Source organism: Neophocaena asiaeorientalis, unplaced genomic scaffold, assembly GCF_003031525.2.
Source record: "Neophocaena asiaeorientalis asiaeorientalis breed wild unplaced genomic scaffold, Neophocaena_asiaeorientalis_V1.1 scaffold138, whole genome shotgun sequence".
Lineage (NCBI taxonomy): Eukaryota > Metazoa > Chordata > Mammalia > Artiodactyla > Phocoenidae > Neophocaena > Neophocaena asiaeorientalis.
The window spans coordinates 4155326-4180668 of NW_020172632.1; the positions used below are offsets into that span (position 1 = coordinate 4155326).

Genomic DNA, 25343 nt, shown 5'->3' on the forward strand with positions numbered 1-25343 from the left:
TGGGGTGCATGTATCTTTTTGAATTAGTGTTTTCATTTTCTTCAGATATATACTCAGGAGTGGAATTGATGGGTCATATGGAGTTCTACTTTTAGTTTTTTGAGGACTGTCCATACTGTTTTCCATAGTGGCTACACCAATTTACAATCCCGCTAACAGTATACTAGGGTTCCTTTTTCTCCACATCCTTGCCAACATTTGTTATTTGTGCTCTTTTTGATGATAGTCATTCTGACAGGTGTGAGGTGATATCACATTGTGGTTTTGATGTGCATTTGTCTAATAATTAGCAATGTTGAGCATCTTTTCGTGTGCCTGTTAGAATCTGTATGTCTTTGGGAAAATGTCTATTCAGTTTTTCTGCCCATTTTTTAATTGAGTTGATTTTTTTTGATATTAAGTTGTATAAGCTGTTTATACATTGTGGACATTAACCCCTTATAAGCCATATCATTTGCAAATATTTTCTCCCATTCAGTAGGTTGCCTTCCATTTTGTCAATGGTTTCCTTTGCTGTGCAAAAGCTTTTAAGTTTAATTAGGTCCCATTTGTTTATTTTTGGTTTTGTTTCTTTTGCCTTGGGAGACAGATCCAAAAAATATTGCTATGATTAATGTCAAAGAGTGTTCTGCTCATGTTCTCTTCTAGGAGTTTCACAGTTTCTGGTCTCACATTAAAGTCTTTAATGCATTTTGAGTTTATTTTTATATATGGTGTGAGAAAATGTCCTAATTTTGTTCTTTTACATGTAGCTGTCCAGTTTTCCCAGCACCACTTATTAAAGACTGTCTTTTCTCCATTATATATTCTTTCCTCCTTTGTTGTAAACTCACTGATCATAAATGTGTAGGTTTATTTTTGGGCTCTCTATTCTGTTCCACTGGTCTATATGTCTGTTTGTTTTGTTTTGTTTTGTTTTTTGCCAGTACCATGTTGTTTTCATTACTGTAGCTTTGTAGTATAGTCTGAAGTCAGGGAGCATGAAACCTCCAGCTTTGTTCTTTTTTCTCAAGATTCCTTTGGCTATTCGGGGTCTTTTGTGGTTCCATATAAATTTTAGGATTGTTATAGTTCTGTGAAAAATATCATGGGTATTTTGATAGGGATTGCACTAAATCTGTAGATTTCTTTGAACAGTGTGAACATTTTAACAATATTTAATTCTTCCAAGCCATGAAAATGGAGTATTTTCTATTTCTTTGTGTCATCATTAATTTCCTTCATCAAGATTTTATAGTTCCAGAGTATAGGTCTTTCATCTCCTTGGTTAAGTTTATTCCTCGGTATTTTATTCTTTTTGATACTGTTTTAAATGGAATTGTTTTCTTGCTTTCTCTTTCTGATAGTTCATTATTAGTGTATAGAAAAGCAACAGATTTCTGTACATTAGTCTTGTATCCTGCCACTTTACTTAATTCATTTATTAGTTCTAATAGCTTTTTGGTGGGGATTTAGGGTTTTCTATACACATAGTGTCATGTCATCTGCAAATAGTGACAGTTTTTCTTCTTCCCTTCCAATTTGAATGCCTTTTATTTATTTTTCTTTTCTGATTGCTATGGCTAGGACTTCCAATACTCTGTTAAAGAGAAGTGGCAAGAGTAGGCATCCTTGTCTAGTTCCTGATCTTAGAGGAAATGCTTTCAGCTTTTCACCATTAATGTTAGCTGTGGGCTTATCATACATGGCCTTTATTATGTTGATATATATTCCCTCTATACCTACTCTGATGGTAGTCTTTATCATGAATGGATGCTGAATTTTGTCAAATGCTTTTTCTGTGTCTATTGAGATGATCATGTGATTTTTATCCTTCCTTTTGTTAATGAAGTATATCACACTGATTGATATTGAACCATCCTTGCATCCTTGGAATAAATCCCACTTGATCATGGTGTATGATCCTTTCTATATATTGTTGAATTCGGTTTGCTAATATTTTGTTAAGGATTTTTGCATCTATATTCATCAGAGATGTTGGCCTGTAATTTTCTTTTTTTGTAGTGTCTTTGTCTGGTTTTGGTATCAGGGTAATGGTGGCCTTGTAGAATGAATTTGGGAGTGTTCCATCCTCTTCAACTTTTTGGAAGAGTTTGAGAAGGATAGATATTAGCTCTTCTTTATATGTTTGGTAGAATTTCCCTGTGAAGCCATTCTGTTCTGATTTTTGTTTGATGGGAGGTTTTTTTTTAAACTACAAATTAAATTTCACTACAAGTGTTTGGTCTTTTCAGATTGTCTATTTCTAACATGAATGCATTTTTAAAACAGTGCAGGGCTTCCCTGGTGGCGCAGTGGTTGAGAGTCCACCTGCCGATGCAGGGGACACGGGTTCGTGCCCTGGTCTGGGAAGATCCCACATGCCGTGGAGCGGCTGGGCCCGTGAGCCATGGCCACTGAGCCTGCGCGTCCGGAGCCTGTGCTCCGCAATGGGAGAGGCCACAACAGTGAGAGGCCTGCGTACCACAAAAAAACAAACAAACAAAATAAAACAAAACAGTGCATAGTGAAAAATATGAGGTAACAAGATGAGATTTAAACACTATACCATTTACATAAATTAAAAATACACCCAGGGAAAACAAAAATTCATATTTTGTAAGAACATATGTAAAAAACAGTTTTACATCAGATAGAACTTAGTTGCTTGTGTGGGGAAGGGAAAGGCAGTAAAAGAGAAAAAAAAAAGTATCAAATAAAATTTAAAAGTGATAATCACTGGGGCTTCCCTAGTGGCGCAGTGGTTGAGAGTCCGCCTGCCGATGCAGGGGACACGGGTTCATGCCCCGGTCCGGGAAGATCCCACATGCCGCGATCACTGACCAAAGAGGATAAAGTGCTGTACTGAAGAGTGTGATTAACTAAATCATTTCAACCCAAAGTCAAACCAGTTAACCAATGAATAAACACAAAACTGGAAGAAAAGACAATAAATATTGCACAGATGTCTCTGGATTTGGGAATAATTAAAAATTTTTTACTTTTTTCTTAATGTGTTTGTAGATATGAAGTTTTTTACATTGAACATCTGTTACTTTTGAAAATTAAACATATAAACAGAAGTTCAAAAGAAAAACTCAATCTGGAGGAGTATGGTTCAGTGGCAGAATGGTGGTATTCAAAAGACAAGTCCTAGCAGGAAACACAAAAATTTCAGTCTGTGTGCAGAATGGATGGAACTATGCATGAATTTTTTCTTGTTAAAATTACATTAATTTCTGAAATAATGTTTGTACAATCAATCAAAATAAAGGTAAAAAATTAACAAAGGTAAAGCAGCAACTTTAAAAAATATATTCAAATGGATTTTTTTTTTTGGCCGCCCGGCGCAGCTTGCAGGATCTTAGTTCCCCGACCAGGGATTGAACCTGTGCCCTCAGCAGTGAAAGCTCAGAGTCCTTACCACTGGACTGCCAGGGGATTCCCTCAAATGGATCTTTATTGTTTACTACTCCCTCAGAATTCTGCATGAAAATCAGTATCTTTACCTGGTGATAATGAAAATATGTAACAACTGGTAGAACATATGCCTGACCAATCAGAGCAGACATTGGTAGTAAACAATGGTATCCCTAAAACATAGATTCCTCACACACTAGCCCTGCAGCCCCAAGACAGGGTTTAGACTCAGTACCTGAAGCCTTGCTCTTTTTCACTCTTATGTTATAGAAACAGGTATAAAGGTGAAGAGTGCCAAGATATGCTACCCCAAAATATGCCACTCTGGCATAAGGGTTATTTTAAGCTAAAGGCACTTGAAAAACAGCAGATACAAAAGGGATACTTTGATCTCTCCTTTCCTTCTGAATACAGGAGGTAAAGCTCCCACATAGGAGCTGCCCTCCACATACCAGGAGAAAAGAAACACTCATCAAGCTGAGAGCAAGAGAATTCTACACAAACTGACATTGTTAAAATAATTCTTATCTTCCTTTAGCCTCCCTGTACATTTTAGTTACTTTTCCACAATTGCCTCTCTTTGTTTAACCTAGTATTAAAGCATTTAGGTTTTGCCACTTCTTTGGGTCTTCATTTCCTTGTGAGGGCTCCCGTGTCACATAAAACTTACATTGAATAAATTTGTATGTTTTTCTCCTGTTCATCTGTCTTACGTTAACTAAATTCTAAGGCCCAGCTGAAGACCCTAAGAGGGAAGAGGTAAAGTTTTGCCTCCCTGCAAAGGCAAGTTTTCCAAACCAGAACATTCCAAAGATTGTAAGGCCCAGACACTACAGCCGACTCCAACCTACGGGAAAGAAGGAAGAAGGAGTTCTTGCTGCTTCTCCCTGACCTCACCACCCCCCTCCTGTCATACAGGTGCCCTGCTCTTTGACTCTGAAATTTGGTTCACACATATCCTCCTCCGAAAGACAGACTCATGAATTCTTCAAGAGCTGGTTCAAAAGTTACTTCCTTCGTGAACTCTTCCCTGAAAGCACCAGTCAGAGTTTTGTTCATTCTTTTAACTAATATTTATTGAGCACCTATGATGTTCCAGACCTAAATTTGTAGCCCTGTGCTATCATATGATAATTGTGTCTGGGCTTGACTCTCCAGCTAGACTGGGATTAATTTTTGGTGTAGTCCTAGTAAAATAAAGGAAGGAAGAGTCAGCGTTTAATCCTCACAGCTGAGTTTGCAAATGTGAAAAATGAGACACAGAAAATAACTCCCACAGGCAAGTTAGATTACTTGCCTAAGGTAATACAGCTGATAAGTGAGTAGGGCCAGGAATCAACCATGGTCACCTTGAACACCTGGCAGCCACATTAGCTTCTTATGAAAAGGCTGTCACACTTTGTGCAGCAACTTGTTTGTATGTTTATTTTTTGAGAAAATGTTTAAAAGAGGAAAATTACTTTATGATTATTTTTGTTAAAAGGGTATTTTTTCCATGTGAGACTTGCCTACTATCTGTACTCAGTCGTAATAGATATTTACTCACTCATTCAACAAACAGCCTAATGCAATGGAAGGATAATCTTTGGAACCAGACAAACTTGAGATCAGATACGGGTCCCGCCCCTTACTGGTTATTTGACCCTGAGCAAGTGACTTGCCTCCTTTTAGCAGTTTCTGCGTCTGTAAAAGGAAGATAATAATGGTATCCTCTACAATGGCTGTTCTGAGGATTAAATGAGCACATTGCAGCAGTTGCTCAAATTTATAGGAAAATGCTTTGTGATCTGTAAAGAGCTATGTGAATGCATATAATAATATAGTGAGCCGATGGTACAGAAAGGATAACTATAAAACCAGCAAACCTGCAAACAAGTAATAATTAATTAAAAACTACTGCACAAAACAGCAGAGAAGCAAAAGGAGTTTCACAAAGTATCTTTGTTTATGTTAGGAGGAAGTCTGATTTTGTTTTTAAGTGCTTGATACACCTGCAAGAAGAAAACATCAAGCATTATCGCCCACAAATACGGCTATCAGAACTGCTCAGTAAATACTAAATAATACAGATTTACATCTGTAATAACATCACTGGATATACTGGAATAAGTTGAAAGTGAGGCTCAGGTTTATACAGAGGCTTTTTTACTGTCAATTATTTTATAAATACCATGATAATGGTAAGTAGTAATAGCTACTATTTGTTGACTGTCTTTTTATATCAGGCACTTTGCACACATAGCTAATTTAATCCTTACAGCAGCCTCATGAAACAGGAATTATCACTCCCTTTCCATTGACAAGAGAAGCCTCAAGAAGTGATGGGACTTTCCCAAGGTCATACAGAGCAAAGGAGATGGGATATAGAAATCCAAATTCAATGTTCATTCAGAGAGAGCAAGTAATTTTGCTCCCCAGACTTTGCCAAACCATGAACATTCTACCTTTTAAGCAACATCATTTGCCTCTGAGTAGTAACCACTTGTTACCCAGTTATAGTTCATCCTCTGATCAACATGGACTTCTACATTTTTACCCAGAAATGCTCTTTCATCATCATCTTCCTTCAGCTGCCTGTAATTTCCTGGGTCCTCAGCAGAATCCTCTTCACTTCCCTCTTCAATTCCCCAGATGTCATCTTCCCTTTCTTCCTCCTTTTCCTTTTTCTTCTTGGCCTCTTTTTCCTGTTTTCTTTTTTCCATTTCTTTGTACAGTTCTCTCCATTGCTTCTCTATGTCCTGTTTAGAGTGTGGAATTTCAAAATAATTTACAGATGGTATAAACAAAAATAACTCACTTTAGAAATGTCTGGCATCTTCCCACACTCTTAAAGATTTCTGGTATGGTGTTTATTTACCTATAAATTTTCATTATGTGTGGGGTGGAGAGAAGTGTGTGTGTGTGTGTGTGTGTGTGTGTGTGTGTGTGTAATTTGTTCATAAATAAAATTGGTTCAGATTCAACAAACATCTACTGAATGCCTACAGTATTGCTAAGCATGGTATGAGACAGTCTACACACATTATTTCTATTCCTTACAGCAGTGTATGAGGTGTTACTGCTCCCACCTTCTAGATGAGGAATACGAGATTCAGACTGATTAAATCAGTTCCCCAAGCTATATAGCTAGTGAGTGGTAGAACTAGAATTAGAAACCATGTTTTCTGGTTCCAAGTCTGGTCCTCTTTCTGCTATATCACAGTAAAACAACCTTTATGGAACTCTTTGAATTTGCTTTTGAACTGTAGCCAGTACAAGTTTGCAGTCAGAAACGGGACTTCTGAGTTCTCTAATGTGTTCATCCAGGTGCTAGAATTTGATCCTTAGAGCTGTCTTCATAAATTTTACTACTCAGAGGGGCCTTAAAGAAAGGACACTGTCCTTGGGACTTCCCTGGTGACACAGTGGTTAAGAATCCACCTGCCAATGCAGGGGACATGGGTTCGAGCCCTAGTCTGGGAAGATCCCACATGCCGTGGAGCAAATAAGCCTGTGCACCACAACTACTGAGCTTGAGCTTTAGAGCCCACGAACCACAACTACTGAGCCCTTGTGCCACAACTACTGAAGCCCACGTGCCTGGACCCCATGCTCTGCAACAAGAGAAGGCACTGCAATGAGAAGCCTGCGCACCACAATGAAGGGTATCCCCCACTCGCCGCAGCTAGAGAAAGCACACGTGCAGCAACGAAGAACCAATGCAGCCAAGAATTTAAAAAAAAAAAAAAAGACACAGTCTAAACTCCTCTAGGGCTTTAATCCTCACCTAGAGAATCTGGTGGTCTTCTACCCAGACCTGGGGGACAAAGCTAGATTGAGAACCTGCATGCCCAGTAGGATAGGGCCTTCAACAATCCTAGCGGGAGCAAGTGCTTGACATCTTGTGTTTCCCACGTTATTCCCACATTCTCTCTTTCAATCAGGCCTTCATTTTCTTATGCCTGGGAAGCACTGGCTACAGTTAATGTCTCTATTTCTTCACTTCCCTCTCGCTGCTCTACTCACTGATCTGTTCCCAACCTCCGATCCTTACCAAAACAGTTCTTGCCAAAGGCAACAAAAGACCAACTCTACCAACTCCTCAAGCCCACCTGGACCTATAACAACATGTTAAACCATTTCCTTTTCATTAGACCTCAACCAACTTATATCTTCCCTTTCCTGCTTTCTCTATTTTTATGTGATTGCTCTCTTCCAAACATCCTCAACTCCTTTGCCCTTCCCTCCCTTAGTTGGGCAAATCTTCAAATCTGGTTAAATCCAACTTGCCAGGCCTGCACCTAAGCAGAGAAAATGGCTAGAGAAAATAGTAAAAACAGATTGTTCTCATTTTAAACTCATTAAAACTAAACTCAAAAATTAACTATAGTCCAATATAAAAAAAATTTTTTTTAATGCCAAGACATTTGACAATTAAAAAAAAAAACCATGGGGCTTCCCTGGTGGCGCAGTGGTTGAGAGTCTGCCTGCCAATGCAGGGGACACAGATTCGTGCCCCGGTCCGGGAAGATCCCACATGCCGTGGAGCGGCTGGGCCCGTGAGCCATGGCCGCTGAGCCTGCGTGTCCGGAGCCTGTGCTGCACAACGGGAGAGGCCACAACAGTGAGAGGCCCGTGTACCGCCAAAAAAAAAAAAAAAAAAAAAAAAAACCAAAAACTAAACTCAAGTGAGCCCTTAATGCTAACTGATGAGCCTATTATATTTCTGTGGTTGGTTCACTCTCCTTCTCCTTTTCCCCTGGAGCAATGTTGGGCTAGCAAGACTTTCTCAGAGCTGCACTGCACTTGACTATAATTCCTACCCAATTCTCCTTTTCCTCTCTCCTTTCACAGGTACCTATTCCTGCACCCTCTACCCTTCATCTTTCCCAGGCATTACCCCCAATAAATCGCCTACATTTCTAACACCATCTTGTTGTCTGCTTCCCAGAGAATACAACTACATATACACCCACCACCAAATCTACCCATCTGCCTGTATTTATTCTTATATAGTCATTCTTTATTCCTGTGATTATGGATAAAATATCCATATTCCTATGGAAAGCCAACCCATCTTCTTGGGCACTAGATGTCATCCACTCTCATATTCTCAAAAACAGTGTTCTAGAAATTCTCCTCTTTCTCTCCTATATTGTTTTTTCTCTTTATTGTATCATTCCCATTAACATACAAGCAGGCAGGAAGATCTACTGTATATAAAAAAAATTCTTGACCAACATTTCCCTTTACCTACCACCCTATTCTCTCTATACTTATTACAGCAAAACTCCACAAAAGACTAGCTTATACTTGCTGTCTCTAGTTTTGCTCCTTCCATTCTTTCTTGGACCCATTTTTTCCCCTATACGTCGCACTGAAACTGCTCTTGTCAGAGTCACCAATGAACCCCATGTTATTAAATTCAGTGGTCCATTCTCAGTCCTCATCTTTCTTGATCACTCAATACAATTGATCACTCCTTTCCCCCTTAAAATACTTTCTTCACTTGGCCAACAGGATAATGTCCTGGTTCTCTTCCTACCTCGCCGGCTACCCTTTCTGTTTTGTTTGCTGGTTCCACTTTATCTCCCTGATCTCTAACTATTGGGGTGCCCCAAAGCTCATCCTCAATAACTCCATCCTTCTGGTCATTGGGGTCAAAAACCTTGGAGCCATCCCTCTTTACTCCAACCCATATTTTGTATCTAATCCATCACCCTTTTGAGTTTAACCTTCAAAATGGATCTAGAATCTGAGCATTCCTCTACCTCCACCACTACCACTCGCTTCTGCCTTTGTTCCCCTATAGTCCTTTTTCATTCGTATAGACTTTTTGCAATGCAGCAGCCAGAGTAACATCTTAATCTATGAGCCAGTTCATATCACTCCTTTGCTAAAAATGGCTCCAATGGCTCCCCATTTTACTCAGGGAAGTGGCCCCAACTACTCTCATTCTTTCTCACTCAGCTCTAGTCACACTGTACTTCTTACTCTTTCTTAGACAAGCAAGTTATGCTTCTACTTCAGGGACTTTGCATTTGCTGTTCTCTCTACCAGAAGGCTCTTCTTCCCAAACATCTGCGTGGTTTGCTCCTTACTTCCTCCAAGTCTCTTAAATGTTGTTTACTCAACAAAGCCTCTCCTGACCAAAGAGCAAAACCCCCATGATGACAGCCCTCTCTATTGCTTTATTGTTCTCTGTAGTTTATCTCTCCATCTCATGCATATATATTTACTTCTTTATATGTTTCTTGTTGGGCTCCCCTGACTGAATGTAAGCCCCATGAGGGCAGAAACGTCTCTGTTTTATTTCACTGGTATATCTCTAACAACTACAACAGTGCTTTGAACAAGCACTCAACAAATATTTGCCAAGTGAATATTTAGGTTAATAATAATAAGTACCATGTATTGAGCACTTACTATATGCCAGGAACTTAAAAGATAATTGGTATCATCGTTCCCAATTTATAGATGAGGAGACTGAAGATCAGAGACGTTAAACAACTTGACCAAGGTTGTACAGCTAGTAAGTAATGGAGCCTGGATTTGAACCTAAGCAATCTAGCTCTAAAACTCATGCTCTTGACCAATATGTAACATTTCCTCAATAAAACAATATTAGAGGACTTCCCTGGTGGTGCAGAGGTTAAGAATCCGCCTGCCAATGCAGGGAACACGGGTTCGATCCCTGGTCCAGGAAGATCCCACATGACGCGGAGCAACTAAGCCTGCGTGCCACAGCTACTGAGCCTGCACTCTAGAGCCCACGAGCCACAACTACTGAGCCCCTGTGCTACAACTATTGAAGCCCACGCGCCTAGAGCCTGTGCTCCGCAACAAGAGAAGCCACCTCAGTGAGAAGCACGTGCACTGCAACAAAGAGCAGCCCCCGCTCGCCGCAACTAGAGAAAGCCCACGCGCAGCAATGAAGACCCGACGCAGACAAAAATAAAATTAAAAAATCTATTTTAAAAATAACAGTATTAGATGATAACCTCAAAGTAAAAACAAAACAAAACCAGACTAAGAAGTGTAAAAAGTCTAATTTTTATTTTTTCCATGATGACTGTGTCAATGCTTCTTTGAAAATGCTAAGTATCAAAGTTCTCTCAGAAATTTCTTTTTTGGGACTTCCCTGGTGGCACAGTGGTTAAGAATCCACCTACCAATGCAGGGGACATGGGTTCGAGCCCTGGTCTGGGAAGATCCCATTTGCCACCGAGCAACTAAGCCCGTGTGCCACAACTACTGAGCCTGCACTCTAGAGCCCGCAAGCCACAACTACTGAGCCCACATGCCACAACTATTGAAACCCGCGTGCCTGGAGCCCATGCTCCTCAACAAGAGAAGCCACCGCAATGAGAAGCCCGAGCACCGCAACGAAGAGTAGCCCCTGCTTGCTGCAACTAGAGAAAGCCACGCACAGCAAAGAAGACCCAACACAGCCAAAAATATAGATAAATAAATAAATAAATTTCTTTTTAATGCCTGTGCTTTGCTGGTGCTCTAACCATGAGCCTTGCCTGCCTTTTGGGTAATCAAGCATTGGCCACAAACCTGCTTGAATGGCCCAGAACCAGGAGGTCTGGATGAAGGGTGGCACCAAGAAGAAGCCATTGTCCTAAGTCTCACTCCACCCGTAAAATAGTTCTAGGAGAGCAGGGAAACTGGTAAACAGCACTAACATCTTGCTTCCTTCTCCAAGTCATCCATCAGAAATGGGTTCAGTGGCTCCCTTCTAGATCACCACACTGTGAGCAGGGAGTGTGACACAGAAGGAGAGTGCATTCTAACTCAACAAGTTAAAGGCTGCATGTGACCTTGTACAGTTTGTCTATACTCTGTGAATCTCAATTCCTACATCTGAAAAACGGGAATAACAATACCTGTCTTGCTGGTTTGTTTTAAGGGCTTAATGGGAAGACTTTTGGAAAGTGGTCATAGAGTCAAGTACAAGGTCGTAGATGTCCAATGAATACAAGTTCTTTACCCTGCCTCTCGGGGCCATTTAACCAGCAAATGAGACAATGACTGTGAGACTGATTTTTTAAACGCAGAGAACAGTGCACAACTGAAGAGTCAGACACCTGGAAATCCAAAGGAGGAAAATCTTACTTTTCTTATTCCCCAGGTCTTATTTCCAGCCTCTTCTGCAAACTCTTCATTATTTGTAAGAAGGAAATTGTCAGAGATGCAGCCTGATTTCACCTGTTGAAATGAAAACAATGGGATTATTAGAACTAGGTCAAAAGGCTTTAAAAAATCAACTGGAAGCTTTGCTAAATGCAGATTCCCAGGCCACAGACCCAGAGATTTTAATCAATAACTGAGGTGGAGTGAGGGAATACAAAGATGATTAAGAGCACAGAGGGTCCAGAATGCTGTACCACCTTAGCTGATCTGCTCTAGAAAGAAGTTACGTTACTGTTTCCCAAGGTTCTGTGTTCTCCAAGCCTGTGACCACTCTTTCAGAGGGTTGTGAAGAAATTTTCATCATTCTGCTAGGCTCCAAATTGCTGTCCAGTGGCTCTTGCCCCAGCTCAGATTGACAGTCTCTGCTGCCACTTATAGATGTCCTTTTTAAGGTTCTCTCCTCAATATAATCAGAAAAACTAAAATAATACGGGGAAAAGAAAAGGTTCAACAAGAAGTGCAAGCATAATTTAGATTCTCTACCATATTTCTCTATTTTCTTAAAATAACATATTTAATATTTACAATTAAAGAAAAGGATGAATCAAGTCAACGGTATATAATAATTTCAGTGTTTATTAATGATAAAGGAACAAAATAGAAAGAGCAGCAGTCATGGAATCAGACAGACCAGCTCAACCACATACTAGCTGTGTGACTTTGAGGAAGTTACTCAACTCCTCTGAGCCTATTCCCTCATAAGTGAAGTATTAAAACTAACTCACTTGAAGTGTTGTCATGAGCATTAGAAATAATATATGTAAAGCACAGTGTCTAGCAGATAACGGTCATTCGATAAATGATAATAGTTATTATCATAACTTTTCATTATCTGGATATGTTTCAAAAGAAACAAAAGGAGAGTCATTCTGGATTTTTTTGCTTTAGCATTATATGTTAAATAAATCAGCAAGTTAATTGTGTGAGAGCCGTTGTGTGACCACGAGAAAGTTTGCGGCATGAGTTATCATGTGTCCTTCCTCTAGGGTTTGAAAAATGTTTCGTTTTGTTTTGGTTTTTTTAAATAAGAAAGACTTTTATTTGGCTTACATCATCCCCCCAACCCTGCCTTCAGCAGAAAAATAAATGACAAAATAGCCACTTTGAATAAAGATCGTTAATTTCTTCTGAGCCATTAAAAAAATTGGTTCTAATAATTCCTTATGCAACTTTATGATTTTTTTCTTCGGGATTTTTTTTCTTTTTGTGAGTTGGGATTTATTTTTTGTTTTTTTTTTTTTCTTTTTGAGCTGTCAGCAGTCTTGGTTAGGGAACTGCTCATTTTTTGGCTCTTCCATTTTTTCTACTCACAGGAGAAATGTTTCCAATCTCCCCTGTTCTCTTTGGTGCTCACTTACCCCCATCCCCCCTACACTAAACTCCTGGCTCTGCCTCCAACTGAGAATCAGGACATGAGGCCCAGTCCTGCTTCCTACAACTCACTAGTGGAGGGACCTTGGTTTACTCATATCTCTTCTGTGCCTCCACGTTTTTATCTGGAAAATGGAAGAAAATATAATTTCCCTGCTTTCTTCTTACAGTTCTCAGGAGAAAAGAATATGTGAGAAAGAGCTTTGTGAGACTGTAAAGCCTAAAAAGTTAATTCACTGAAAGTTACCTGGTTTCCTGTGATGTCCCACTTGAATCATAAAGTGCAAAGAGTATAGGTTTGGGCACTTACTAGCTATGGGATCTTGACAAGTCAAGTCACCTCTCTAAGCCCTCCACTTCCTGGTCAGTAAAACGGAGATGATAAGCCCTACCCTCCAGCCCCACAGGCCTGTGACACAGACCACATGACCTAAGGAATGTCAATTGCTTTGCATTATGGCTGTTAGGCTATATTCATTGCATTTTGTGTCGCTACTCCTTCAAAGATCATAAGGAGTCCCAAAGCTAAGAGAAAGAATTTTCTTGTTCACTGCCATCTCCTCCTAGCCTCTGTCCTGATGAAAGAATGCAGTATCTTCTGCCTAAGGAAAAAAAAAGGAAAGAAAAGAAAAGGGACTGTGTATGGGAGTGTAGGAACAGAGAACAGGATGGGTCAGGGACTAAGCAGGAAGATTAAGCAGCTTACTAGGCTAGGACCTGATGCAGAGGGCGATGGACTCACAGAGCATCTGGAACCCTGGGTTGGTGCAGGGCAGGTGAGAGAATTCCAGCCCATCTCTATGCTGAGAGCCTCTAGGCTTTTCCAGTGAGGTGCAGGGACCCTGTGATAAACTGGATGTGTTGGTTTGGCTGAGTGGGTAGGGTGCAGTAGGACTTGGGAGTGCCAGACCCAACTAGAACTTAAAAGGAAAGGATGCCTGCAAGGGTGATGTCAGTGTTGTACAGAACTGTATCACAAGACAAAAAAAAAAAAAAAAAAAAAAAAAGAGAGATAATGCTGGAGTTTCAGAAATGTAGTCTCTCAGGATTTGTCCCAGACCTGCTGGGTCAGAATCTGCATTTTATTAAGATCTGAGTGATTCATACGCATGTTAAAGTTTGAGAAACACTCCTTCAGCATGGTTTAAATTCTCAAATAGAAAGGTTTGCCTACTTGAGGAGGAAGATAGAACTCAGAGCAATTAGTGTCAAATAATTTTTAAATTTTGTATATGAACAAAGAAACTGTTTAAAGTGTGTGCCTTAATGTTTTCAGTGGAAAAAAAAACCCAATGCATTTTAAGGAAACAATCAGATTAGGCATATTAATATGACCACATATTTTTTCAAGATGTAGAAAGTTCCTATTATTTATTAAAAAGGGACAACTGAAAAAAAAAAGAGATAACAATGGGAATTTGTACAAACTGTATCCACATTCTTCAGATAAAAAAGGAAAAAAAGAAGGACATATGTCTCTCTTCTTCCTTCTCTCCTGAACCCCTACTATGCACATGGTAATTTACATACATCATCTCCTTACACTTGTGTGCTGGCCTCACTGAGCCAGGAAAACAAGAAAGTCAAAGTAAACAAATAAACCAAGAAAGCTTCAAATTGGGGGTGTCTGTTCAAGAGACCTTTAGCAGCCTTGAACTGTAGAAATCACTGGTCAGAGACAGAGATTTCACTGGCTGTAAAACATTCCAGGATACACCCAAGGATAAGTGGCTGCAGTTTCTAGAGTCTCTATTGTACAGTGGGTGTAATCAATAAACAAGGACTTTACGGGCTGACAGACCTTTGAATCCTGTCTCTCCCATGCACTAGCTGTGTGCTCTTGGGCACATCATGTGACATTTCTGATTCTCAATTCTCTCAAACATAATACAGGGTAATAATAAGGGATATTAATGCTCACTTCCCCTTCCTCTCCAAGGGAATTCCAAGACTATGTATTGATAGGTTGCAGTTTCCAAGAGGCCTCCTGGGCTAAAGCTTTCACTCTGAGGCAGGCACTTGAGGTGCTCTCTTTCTCCTGAGCTGGGAAAGAATCCTCACATTTTCAACATCAGGTCTCATTGGAAGAAAACAACTCTGTGAAGGCCTGAGTATCTGAGCCCTCCTCTCTTCCTTCAAATCAGAGCCAGGAAAGGTAACTGACAGAGAAGAGGGAGGCTAGGTCAGGATTTGTCATCATGGCTGGGACAATCAGTCCCAACATCTATCTGGGGATTTTAATATTTCAAAGCTTTACCACATCTCTGATTCCCTTTTATTTCCAGAACTACCCCAAGATTTACATAGGACCGGCCTAGAAGTATAAAGTATTGGAACACTGAATCTAGCCTCAGAAAGGCCTGCATTCAAATTCCAGCTTTTCTGCTTACCAGATGTGTCTTCAGGCAAGTTAGCTAGCTTTGCTGAACGTCAGTTTTCACATTTAGAAGTAGGAGATTTCATAGTGAGAGTTAAATGGCACTTGCAAAGTCTCTGAAATAGTGCTTGGTACATGGTAGAGACTCAATAAATTTTAGCTATTATAATTATTAGGATGAATATAATTAATCCCATTTTAAAGAGGAACAGTTTGAGGTTTAGAAAGGTCAAGACTCACTCAAGTTTTGTCATTTCCAGCCTGAAGCTCTTTCTATTTTGTGGAATCTTTAGAGGGACTGTTCTTCCCTGGCTCTGAGCCCAGAGAGATTTACCCGCCAAAGGTCCAGGCCAAGGACACAAATGTTATAATAGTGACAAATGGCTGGGTCGGGCTTATATTCACGGTTGTCTATTTCTGGATGAATCCACTCCCCCTGGTAACTGAGATTGTGAATGATCCGAGGTTTACATTGTCCCTAAGCAAAGCACCAAAGAGTGAACATGGCATTAGTATTTTTCCATTCTTCTCATGCAATCAGAAAGATTAATCAATTAGGCATAAGGATTCAGAGCAGGATTCCTTGAGCTTCTCTCCCTTTCTTTGAGCTAATGCACAAGACTCTTCCAGGTTCCCCTTTCTTTTTTTTTTTAAAGAAGATGTTGGGAGTAGGAGTTTATTAATTAATTTTTGCTGTGTTGGGTCTTTGTTTCTGTGCGAGGGCTTTCTCTAGTTGTGGCAAGCGGGGTCCACTCTTCATCGCAGTGTGCGGGCCTCTCACTATCGCAGCCTCTCTTGTTGCTCAGCACAGGCTCCAGACACGCAGGCCCAGTAGTTGTGCCTCAGGGGCCCAGCCGCTCTGCAGCATGTGGGATCCTCCCAGACCAGGGCTCGAACCCGTGTCCCCTGCATTAGCAGGCAGATTCTCAACCACTGCGCCACCAGGTTCCCCCTTTCTACACAGAGGGATATGAACAAGGTAGCAGAGACCCATTCTGAGCCTGGTCCCAGCTCTCTGCATAAGTTTGTTCATGATGTTAAGAAAATGTAGCTTCACAGGGAACCACCATCTAAGGACTCTGGACTTGGGGCCATTCTCTTCCTGGTGTGCGGTGTAGGAAACTGTGACCAAATAAAACAATGTTTGTTTCAGTCTGGAGCATTTGACAGTTGATTCCTTTAGTTCCCTCTCATTTCTGACATGAGGTCAGGACTTAGCCTTAAAAAGAAGTTCCCTCACCCTCCCCCAACATGCCTGGCTCATTTATGTCCTACCCTTCCCCTTTCTGGACCACTTCTGAGACTTCCGGTTCCTGACCCCAGACCCATTTCCTGTTTTGATCATGTTCCTTTGACTGATTTCCACCACTCCGGACAAATCCCTTGCCTAGGGCTCCCTGGACCTCTGCCTCCCAGCATCAACCTTGACCACCTTCTCCCAGATAGGCACAGCCCTGAGAACATGGCCCAAATGAGGCTACAATCTTATGGAGAAGGGGAAAGGAGGAAGATGACCACAGGATCTCAGAGTTTCTGCTCTGTAGATTAAAATTTACATCTTTTCTCTCTTATTTCTCATACTGATTGGCAGGAGAGACCCCCTCACCTTATACTTCAGGTTTGGTATCAGGGGCCCTTCCCACTCCCCATTCATTGCCTCATTCCAGTCGTCTGGCTTCTGGGTCTGGGATGTATTCGAAGTCTTCCCAGTCCTAAAACAAAATGTTCCTCCATGAGTGCAGATGGGTGGGCCGGTATGAAACGGGTACAGAGTACAGTAGGGTTGGACCTAGCGCCCTACCCCTGCCGCTCTCCTGTCCTCACCCCTGTGAAAGCCCAGCTCAGGGCTCTGCAAACAAATCCAAAACATACAGCAGAGAAAAAGCCTTTAAGCAACTCCAGTGCCTCCTCATATTCTCTATCCTTCTGACCTTGACTACTTTAAGCTCAAATAAGATGGGAATTTCCCTTATCCTGGCCCTCTCCCTTCCCCAGTTTTGTGCCCCGATTGTCAGAACAAGTCTTCTAGTCTGAGTTCCTCTTCCTGAAGGCCTCTCTTAGTGACCTGCCTTGTACCCCAGCATGCTCCCAGATCTGTATCAGTCCTCCCTTGTACCCCAAGTCCCTTCTATTTCCTAAAACAGAGCTCCAAGTCATGGCCTGTCCTAACGTTCATATTTCTTCTGCTCTGGAGCCTCCAAAGTTTTGCTCTATCTACCTGGCAGTTCACCTTGGTGCTGACCACTTCCCAGATTTACTAAAGGCTTTGCTGCCAAGCCCACTAGACTCACAGTCATTCAGTAGCATGAAGTTCCCTAGTTCCTGGGATGCCTCAGCTGTTTTGTGGTTCCTGAGACATTAACAGTCAGCATCCTCTCCTGGGGGCTGTAGACTTGATAGCGCCCAGCCTATCTAAGTAGTCTCCACCTTCTCCGGGTCTACTCAACAGGGAGCATAGAGGCCTGCAGCCTCTCCCCTCTCCCCCAGGCCTTGATCCAACCCTGACTACATCAGGTGCATGGTCCACACCAGGAGGGAGAGTCTATGGTTAGGCTTGCTGCCCTGAGCCTGCCTGCTGGGTCTAGAAGTAAACTAGTCCCTAATTCTCCCAGGGTGCTGAAGATCCAGACACTGCTTGATCATCTGCCTTAATTCTCTGACTACACCTCCCTCTCCCTGGGTTTGGAGCCCATTGAATCTCCCTACACACGGCTGGGCCACTGCCCACCTCTCTACAGGCCTCTCCTTACAGAATGGATTCCAGTTGCTGGGTGCCGTGCTGCTCCTTGCTGAACCCTGAGCATCTCCTCTGCATGAGGGTGAATCTGCTCTGACCTCAGGAGCAGCAGCCCGGCAGGTGAGGCCCTCCATGACCTGGCTCCAACAGACCATTCCAACTCATCTTCCATCACTCTCCACCTTGAACTTTATGCTCCTAAAATACTAAACTGCTGTTTTCAGTTCTTTACATAACCATGTTACTTTCCACTTAACTGATGTGCCTGAGAACTCCTGCTGTTCTCAGGGTCTGGAATATTTTTCCTCCAACTCAATTTCCCTTGCTGTAATGAATTTACTGTTTGACATTCAGTACATGATTAACACATAAATGCCATGTATTAAGAACTTATTATGTACCAGACATTAAATTATGTATATTAGCTCATTTAATCGTCACAACAACCTTCACATATAGGTATTATAATAATCCCTGTTTGTGAAATTTCACAGCAGTTATATTCCTTGCCCAAGGTCTAACTGCTTATAGGTGGGGTTTTGCAGTTAGTAAATGGTGGAGCTCGGATACAAACCATATCTGTCTGACCCCAAAGTCTATGTTTCCAATCCCTAGGTTAACCAAATCACTGAAGCATGCCTCCTCCTTCCCAGAACACCACCTGCACCCCAACTCTGCCTGAGTTAGGAGCCTGTTTGGGGCTCCCACAGGATTTGGCTTCCCTGACTCTCACCATTAATTACACAATGTGACATGCATCTATGTACTTGTCTGTATCCCTCACTAGATTCTGAGTCCCAGGAGGATTTTCAGTCCCTGGATTGTTCTATTCATAGCTGTATCCAGTACAGCTTTCCAGTGAATGATAATGAACCAGTGAGTATGTTCCACATGTTTCCCATATCAATAACTTTGGAATCAAAGAGATCCAGGTTCAAATGTTGGTTCTAATATATGTGTGCCTGGGCAAGTCACTTCATTTTTTTTTTTTTTTTTTTTTTTTTTTTGCGGTATGCGGGCCTCTCACTGTTGTGGCCCCTCCCGTTGCGGAGCACAGGCTCCGGACGCGCAGGCCCAGCGGCCATGGCTCACGGGCCCAGCCGCTCCACGGCATGTGGGATCTTCCCGGACCGGGGCACGAACCCATGTCCCCTGCATCGGCAGGCGGCCTCTCAACCACTGCGCCACCAGGGAAGCCCAGTCACTTCATTTTTTAAGCATCACTTTCCTTGTCCTCATAGAGGCTGCTAACAGGGGCAGTAAATCCTCAATAAATGTGAGGTACTTCCCTCTTCCCTCCATGCCTCTCTGGATACCAATATTTAGCTGGACACCTCCTTGAGGGAAAGATGCTCCCCGTTTCTGCTCCATTGTTCCTAGCTTCCTTTGCCCATCCCCACAGCTAAGATCCCCTCCCGCTTCCCAGCGAAACACCTCACCACAGGTTTCCTATCTTCAGGATCCTCTATTTGTAGGCATTCATCCCATTTCCTTGGTTTCCTGGCATAGGGAGCTTTTATCTTCCTGGGAGTCAAGAAGTCCCAGTCGTCCTCCAGGTCCTCAGCTGCTACTTGCCGGTTGTCAATTTTGACCTCATAAGTAGCATTGGGGCGAATAATCAGAGCGTACAGGTGAGTGTCTTTATTGATCTAGAAAGGGAACGAGGAATATTTCAGTCCTCTGTTGGACCTCAAGCATTAAATGCACCATCTAAAACAGACCCTCAGTTCCTAAATGCCACTTCCCTCATAGTCACAAACACACTTTACCACATTCTCTGGTTAACCCAAAAGAGACTTTGGGTCTCATTCTCCTGAGTACACACTCCTCTGGTCTCACCTAGTTCCCATCCTTCCCTTCATCACAGCTCTGGTCATTCTTTGATCTTGTCTGTTTTTCTGTCTGTCCCACTAGACTCTGAGCTTCTCAACTGCAGGGATCGTTTCTGACTCTGTTGTATCTGCAGGTCCCAGCACAATGCCTACCCTGAGCAGGATCCAGGGAGTCCCTGTATGCACAGTCCTGCTAGGGAAGGACTTTGCCCCAAACATAAGTTCTCCAATGACCCAGGACCTAGGGCCTTCTCTAGACTCAGTCTCTGCCTCTCCCCTGTGCTCTACTTGTGCCAAACTTCTTGCGGTGCTACTCTTTATCAAGTCTCCTTGACTTTTCTCATGTGATTACCTCTTCTAGTAACTCAATCCTCCCTAAAATTGTCACCTTCCTTTACAAGACCAATTCATGCTCATCATTCAAAACTCAGCACAGTAGAAACCTTCTTTGTGCTTCTCTGAAGCATTTCCTAAGGCACCAGGTTGGGGTCTCCTCTGTGCTCTCACAGACCCCAATCAGACTAGGTAGTCATTCTCCTTTGCTTGACTCTTACCTATACTGGACTCTGAGTTTTGAGAGATTAGAAGCCATGCCTGGCTCACTCTATCCCCAGCCCAAGGCCCAGCACAGAGATGGCATTCAGTGATTTCCTGTTGAGTGGCTGATGAAATCCAGCTATTATCCTCCAGCCAACCTAGATCTCTCTAACCCTGATGTTACTAAGGTAAACTCACCACCCATTTCTAAGTCCAGCACTCCCCATCTTCCCCGTCTCTTCCAATATCTAGCAGTGGGGAAGTGGGCCTTGGCAAGCATTGTTCCAAGAGATAAGCTTACATGACTTCCTAGGCTTTCAGACCAATTGCTTCTATGTGATATCCTGTAATTTACAGCACTTCTCTGGGTCTATTTTCTAATCTGCAAAATGGAGATGATAGTACTTAATTTACAGGGGTGTTGTAAGGATTAAATGAGATAACAAATGCAAAATGGTTATCCTTCCCCCTAGGCTGAAGACCAGCCCTCACACTCACCCTGTGCTTGATGGTCTTGTTGTTCTCATGGTATCTCCCTTGATAATGAGGGATGACTTGTACTTTGTTGTTGCCAAAGCCACAGATGTCAGGGCCTGGAAATTAAATCCCAATACATGAATTTACATCACTTTTAGGCAGTTTGCCTGTTTTGTGGCTAAGACAGACATAGCAGGAAAGAGATAGCACACACAAATTTAGGATTATTTGAGGAAAATTTAATAAAGGGACTATTTTAATTCTTTGTTTTGTTTCAGGTTTTTTCTGTTTTTGTTTGTTTGTTTTTGTTTTTGGCCACACCATGAGGCATTCGAGATCTTAGTTCCCCAATGAGGGATTGAACCTGCGTAAAGGGACTATTGTAAATTGTGGGGGCAGGACATTGAGAAAATATAAGGAATAATGCTATGCTCCAGGCTATTCCCAACCCTAAGCTTGAAGGGGCTAGGAGAAGGGGCAGTTACCAAAGCCCAGAAAAAAAAGGAGTTCAGTAGAGAGGGCAGCCAGGAGATAAGCTGTGACCTTCAGTCAAGGGACACAACTCTCCTCCCTCCCTGTGATCTTCTGCCAGAATTCCATTGACCAAACCCAACTGGAAGCCCCTCCTGTGCCAGGCACTTAATACCACGTCATTTAATTCTCACAAGGAGGTATTACTATCTCCACTTTTAGTTGGGAAAATTGTGGCCCAGAAAAGTTAAGCAACTTGCAGAAGTTCAAACAGCTAATAAGTAGCATTGCTGGGCTTTAAACGCAAGCCTAACTAGAAACAGAGCCTGGGGCTCTTCCTGCTTTGTGAAAGCTTTAGAGGAAACTGTTGATTTGTGAGTCCAGAGAGCTTAACCTGGAAAAGGCCCAAGAATAGGGGTTTTTTTAAAATATAAATTTAGTTATTTATTTATTTTTATTTATTTTTGGCTGCATTGGGTCTTCGTTGCTGCACGCGGGCTTTCTCTAGTTGCAGCGACGGGGGGCTACTCTTCGTTGCAGTGCGTGGGCTTCTCACTGTGGTGGCTTCTCTTGTGGCAGACCATGGGTTCTAGGCACATGGGCTTCAGTAGTTGTGGCACATGGGCTCAGTAGTGTGGCTCGCTGGCTCTAGAGCGCAGGCTCAGTAGTTGTGGCACATGGGCTTAGTTGCTCTGAGGCATGTGGAATCTTCTCAGACAGGGGCTCAAACCTGTGTCCCCTGCATTGGCCGGTGGATTCTTAACCACCGTGCCACCAGTAAGGTCCCACCAAGAATAGGTTTTAACCTAGTTTTTCTACCTAATTTCCCATGCTATTGCTCTCTGACTATCCTAAATATGTGCCTGCGTGCACCACACACACACACACACACACACACACACACACACACACACACTCAGTGTGCTCTAGCTACACTGGTCTCATCGTTTTCCTACTTGCATTTGAATTTCACGTCTCTGAGCTTTTGTACACACAGTTTCCTATGCCCAAATTACATTTCCTCTCTCTCCTTTTCTGCTTATTAAAATCTAACTCATTCTTCAAAGAATAATTAATACCTTCTCCAAAAAGCCCCCAGGTGGACATGTCATCTTTTGTGATCTCATAACTCCTCATCAATACCTTTTTAAAAATATGTCTTCATTCTGCCTTTTAAAAAATGATTCATGGGCTTCCCTGGTGGCGCAGTGGTTGAGAGTCCGCCTGCCGATGCGGGGGACACGGGTTCGTGACCCGGTCCGGGAAGATCCCACGTGCTGCGGAGCGGCTGGGCCCGTGAGCCATGGCCGCTGAGCCTGCGCGTCCGGAGCCTGTGCTCCGCAACGGGAGAGGCCACAACAGTGAGAGGCCCGCGTACCGCAAAAAAAAAAAAAAAAAAAAAAAAATGATTCATATGCCTGTGTCCACACCAAGCAGAAGGCAAGAGGGTAGAGTAGAAAAGCCCAGGCTTTACAGCCAGACAGACTGGGTTCAAAATCTGACTTCCAACTTACTCATCTTGGGCAAATTTCTTGCTTTTGTTTTCTCATCTGTAAAATGGAGATGATAATAGCCCAAACTTGTTGGGTTGTTTGAGCATCAAGTAAATAATTTGAAAGGGAAAAAAATCACATTAAAAAAACCTATTTCCAATTTCCCTACTACAACTACCATGTACGTTACAGATATAAGTGCCTTGTGAGAAGGGTAGATTCTGAAAAAAATAGAGATGGGCAGACTCATGTTTTAGACCCCCATAGTGCTTTATTGGTCTACCTAAGAAAGGGATTGAAAAATAAGAAAGAGGGCTTCCCTGGTGGCGCAATGGTTGAGGGTCCGCCTGCCAATGCAGGGGACACGAGTTCGTGCCCTGGTCCGGGAGGATCCCACATGCCGTGGAGCGGCTGGGCCCGTAGGCCATGGCCGCTGAGCCTGCATGTCTGGAGCCTGTGCTCCGCAGCGGGAGAGGCCACAACAGTGAGAGGCCCGCGTATCGCAAAAAAAAAAGAAAAATAAGAAAGAAATTGAAAGATAAGAAAGAGAGTTGAGGGAGAAGGGATTCAGACAGAAAAAGGATGAAGAGGAGGATTTTGGCGAGGGCAAGAGAGAGATCTGGAGTTCCCTGGGAAAAGAAAAAATAGAGAGAATTTTAAGGAAATGTTGGTTTATGATGTGTAGTTTAACCCTTTCCTCTGAATTTGTAAAAACCTTCAGTAAAATCCACATTCTTCACCAATGATTTGGGAGTTGGATTAGTTGCCGTTGTTTCTTTAAATATCAACCACGTTGAAACTGAGCTAAGTAAGAGCTGGACTGCCCCAAGGAGGGCCAGTATACTGAGGTTACAGATGCAACACTGGATGCACTACAGATGTTGGATAAAGGTGATTTCCCTAACCTTCTGTGCCTTTCTCTCCCTGAGGGCAGGAACCTCCTTCAGAGCACAAAGCCTTATTGTAATAGGTATATTTGAGGGTATCTACACAGTTTCTGATCCCTTTCCTTTTCTCTTAGAAATGGAAAGTGTCTCTCTGTACTGTAGCCTTGTTAATACCATGTGACTCTTCACCTCTATATTAACATTTAGGTTTAGAGTTGCTTTTCTCAGGTCTTCTAAGAGTCTTACCACAGAGGGAGGTGGACCTATCACATTAGAAATTTCCTGTTCCAAAGAATATGAAAAAGAATGTGTATGTTAGTATGTGTGTATAAAAACTGTATATATATAACTGAATCATTTTGCTGTACAACAGAAATTAACACATGGTAAATCAACTATACTTCAATACAATAAATTTTTTAAAAAATAAATTTCCATCTGAGCCTTTTCTACAACTACAGTGGTTCTCATTAAGACCTCACAGGGCTGACAGCGACTGCTATCAGAGAGCTTACCAAACATGATGTAATACTCAGATTCTGAATGCATATCCTCCTGGTTCAGGGTGTCAGGAAAGAGTTTCACGAACCCACCACCGCAATGGGTGCCTTGCTTGTGTTTTACTGAAAACTGAACCACCAAGGTCTCATTCTCATTGCTGAATGGCTTCTTGAACCTGGTGGAGAGGGGCATAAAACTTGGCATCTTTACTGGTCTGGAGACCTGAGAGCAGAGAGCACAGAATCTCTAGATTTAAATACCCTAAGAGCAGTCAGAGAAACCTAGCACTTGGTCTCACCAATCTCTGCTACATTCTTACCAACTGCGTGCCAGGTGACGTCCTGGATGCTTTACACACATAATCTTATTCAAGCCTCAGAGCAAGCCTGCAAAATTGGTACTATCTTCACTTTTACAAATTAGGAGTCTGAGTCATGGGGAGGTGAAGTGACCTGCCTAGGGCCACAAGGCTGGTAAGGAACTAAACTGGGATATTTTTTTTAAATGCACCCACTTTATTTTTTTTAATATTTATTTATTTATTCATATATTTGGCTGTACCAGGTCTTTGTCATGGCACAGGGGATCTTCGTTTCCTCATGTGAGATCTTCGTTGCAGCACAAGGGATCTTAAGTTGTGGCATGTGTGATCTTTTAGTTGCGGCAGGCGAACTCTTAGTTGCAGCATGTGGGATCTAGTTCCCTGACTAGGTATCGAACCAGGGCCCCTGCATTGGGACCGCAGAATCTTAGCCACTGGACCACCAGGGAAGTCCCCTAAACTGGGATTTTTATGACATGTTTGACTGATTTTTTCTTTCTCTTATACCATACTGTCTCTGAATTTCAAGAGATACTTAAATACTATTCTGAAGCTTTACAAAACAAGCTCTATTTCTATTAAGACCCCATGGGTGGCCAGAATCAGGCTCTGTCGTGCACAACTGCTGTGGTAGGAAGAGGCCCAGCACAGACTCTTAGAATAAGTAATAATTGTTGCTAACATTTGTTGAACACTTCCTCTTTACCAGGCAATATGTTTCATTCATGTGTATTACTAGTCTTAATCCTCATAAAAACCCT

The 25343-nt window shown here is 42.3% G+C and overlaps 1 protein-coding gene across 1 annotated transcript in view; it reads right to left on the reverse strand.

Annotated features, from left to right (window-relative positions):
* Positions 1-5846: 5846 nt before the first annotated feature.
* LOC112395837 (calreticulin-like) overlaps positions 5847-25343 on the reverse strand; it is a 34200-nt gene continuing 14703 nt past the window's right edge. Inside the window, 9 exon segments of the mRNA XM_024739249.1 lie at positions 5847-6137; positions 11500-11592; positions 15660-15803; positions 16932-17004; positions 17006-17037; positions 19502-19711; positions 20930-21024; positions 24275-24446; positions 24448-24482. Coding sequence (XP_024595017.1) covers positions 5847-6137; positions 11500-11592; positions 15660-15803; positions 16932-17004; positions 17006-17037; positions 19502-19711; positions 20930-21024; positions 24275-24446; positions 24448-24482 — 1145 coding nt within the window.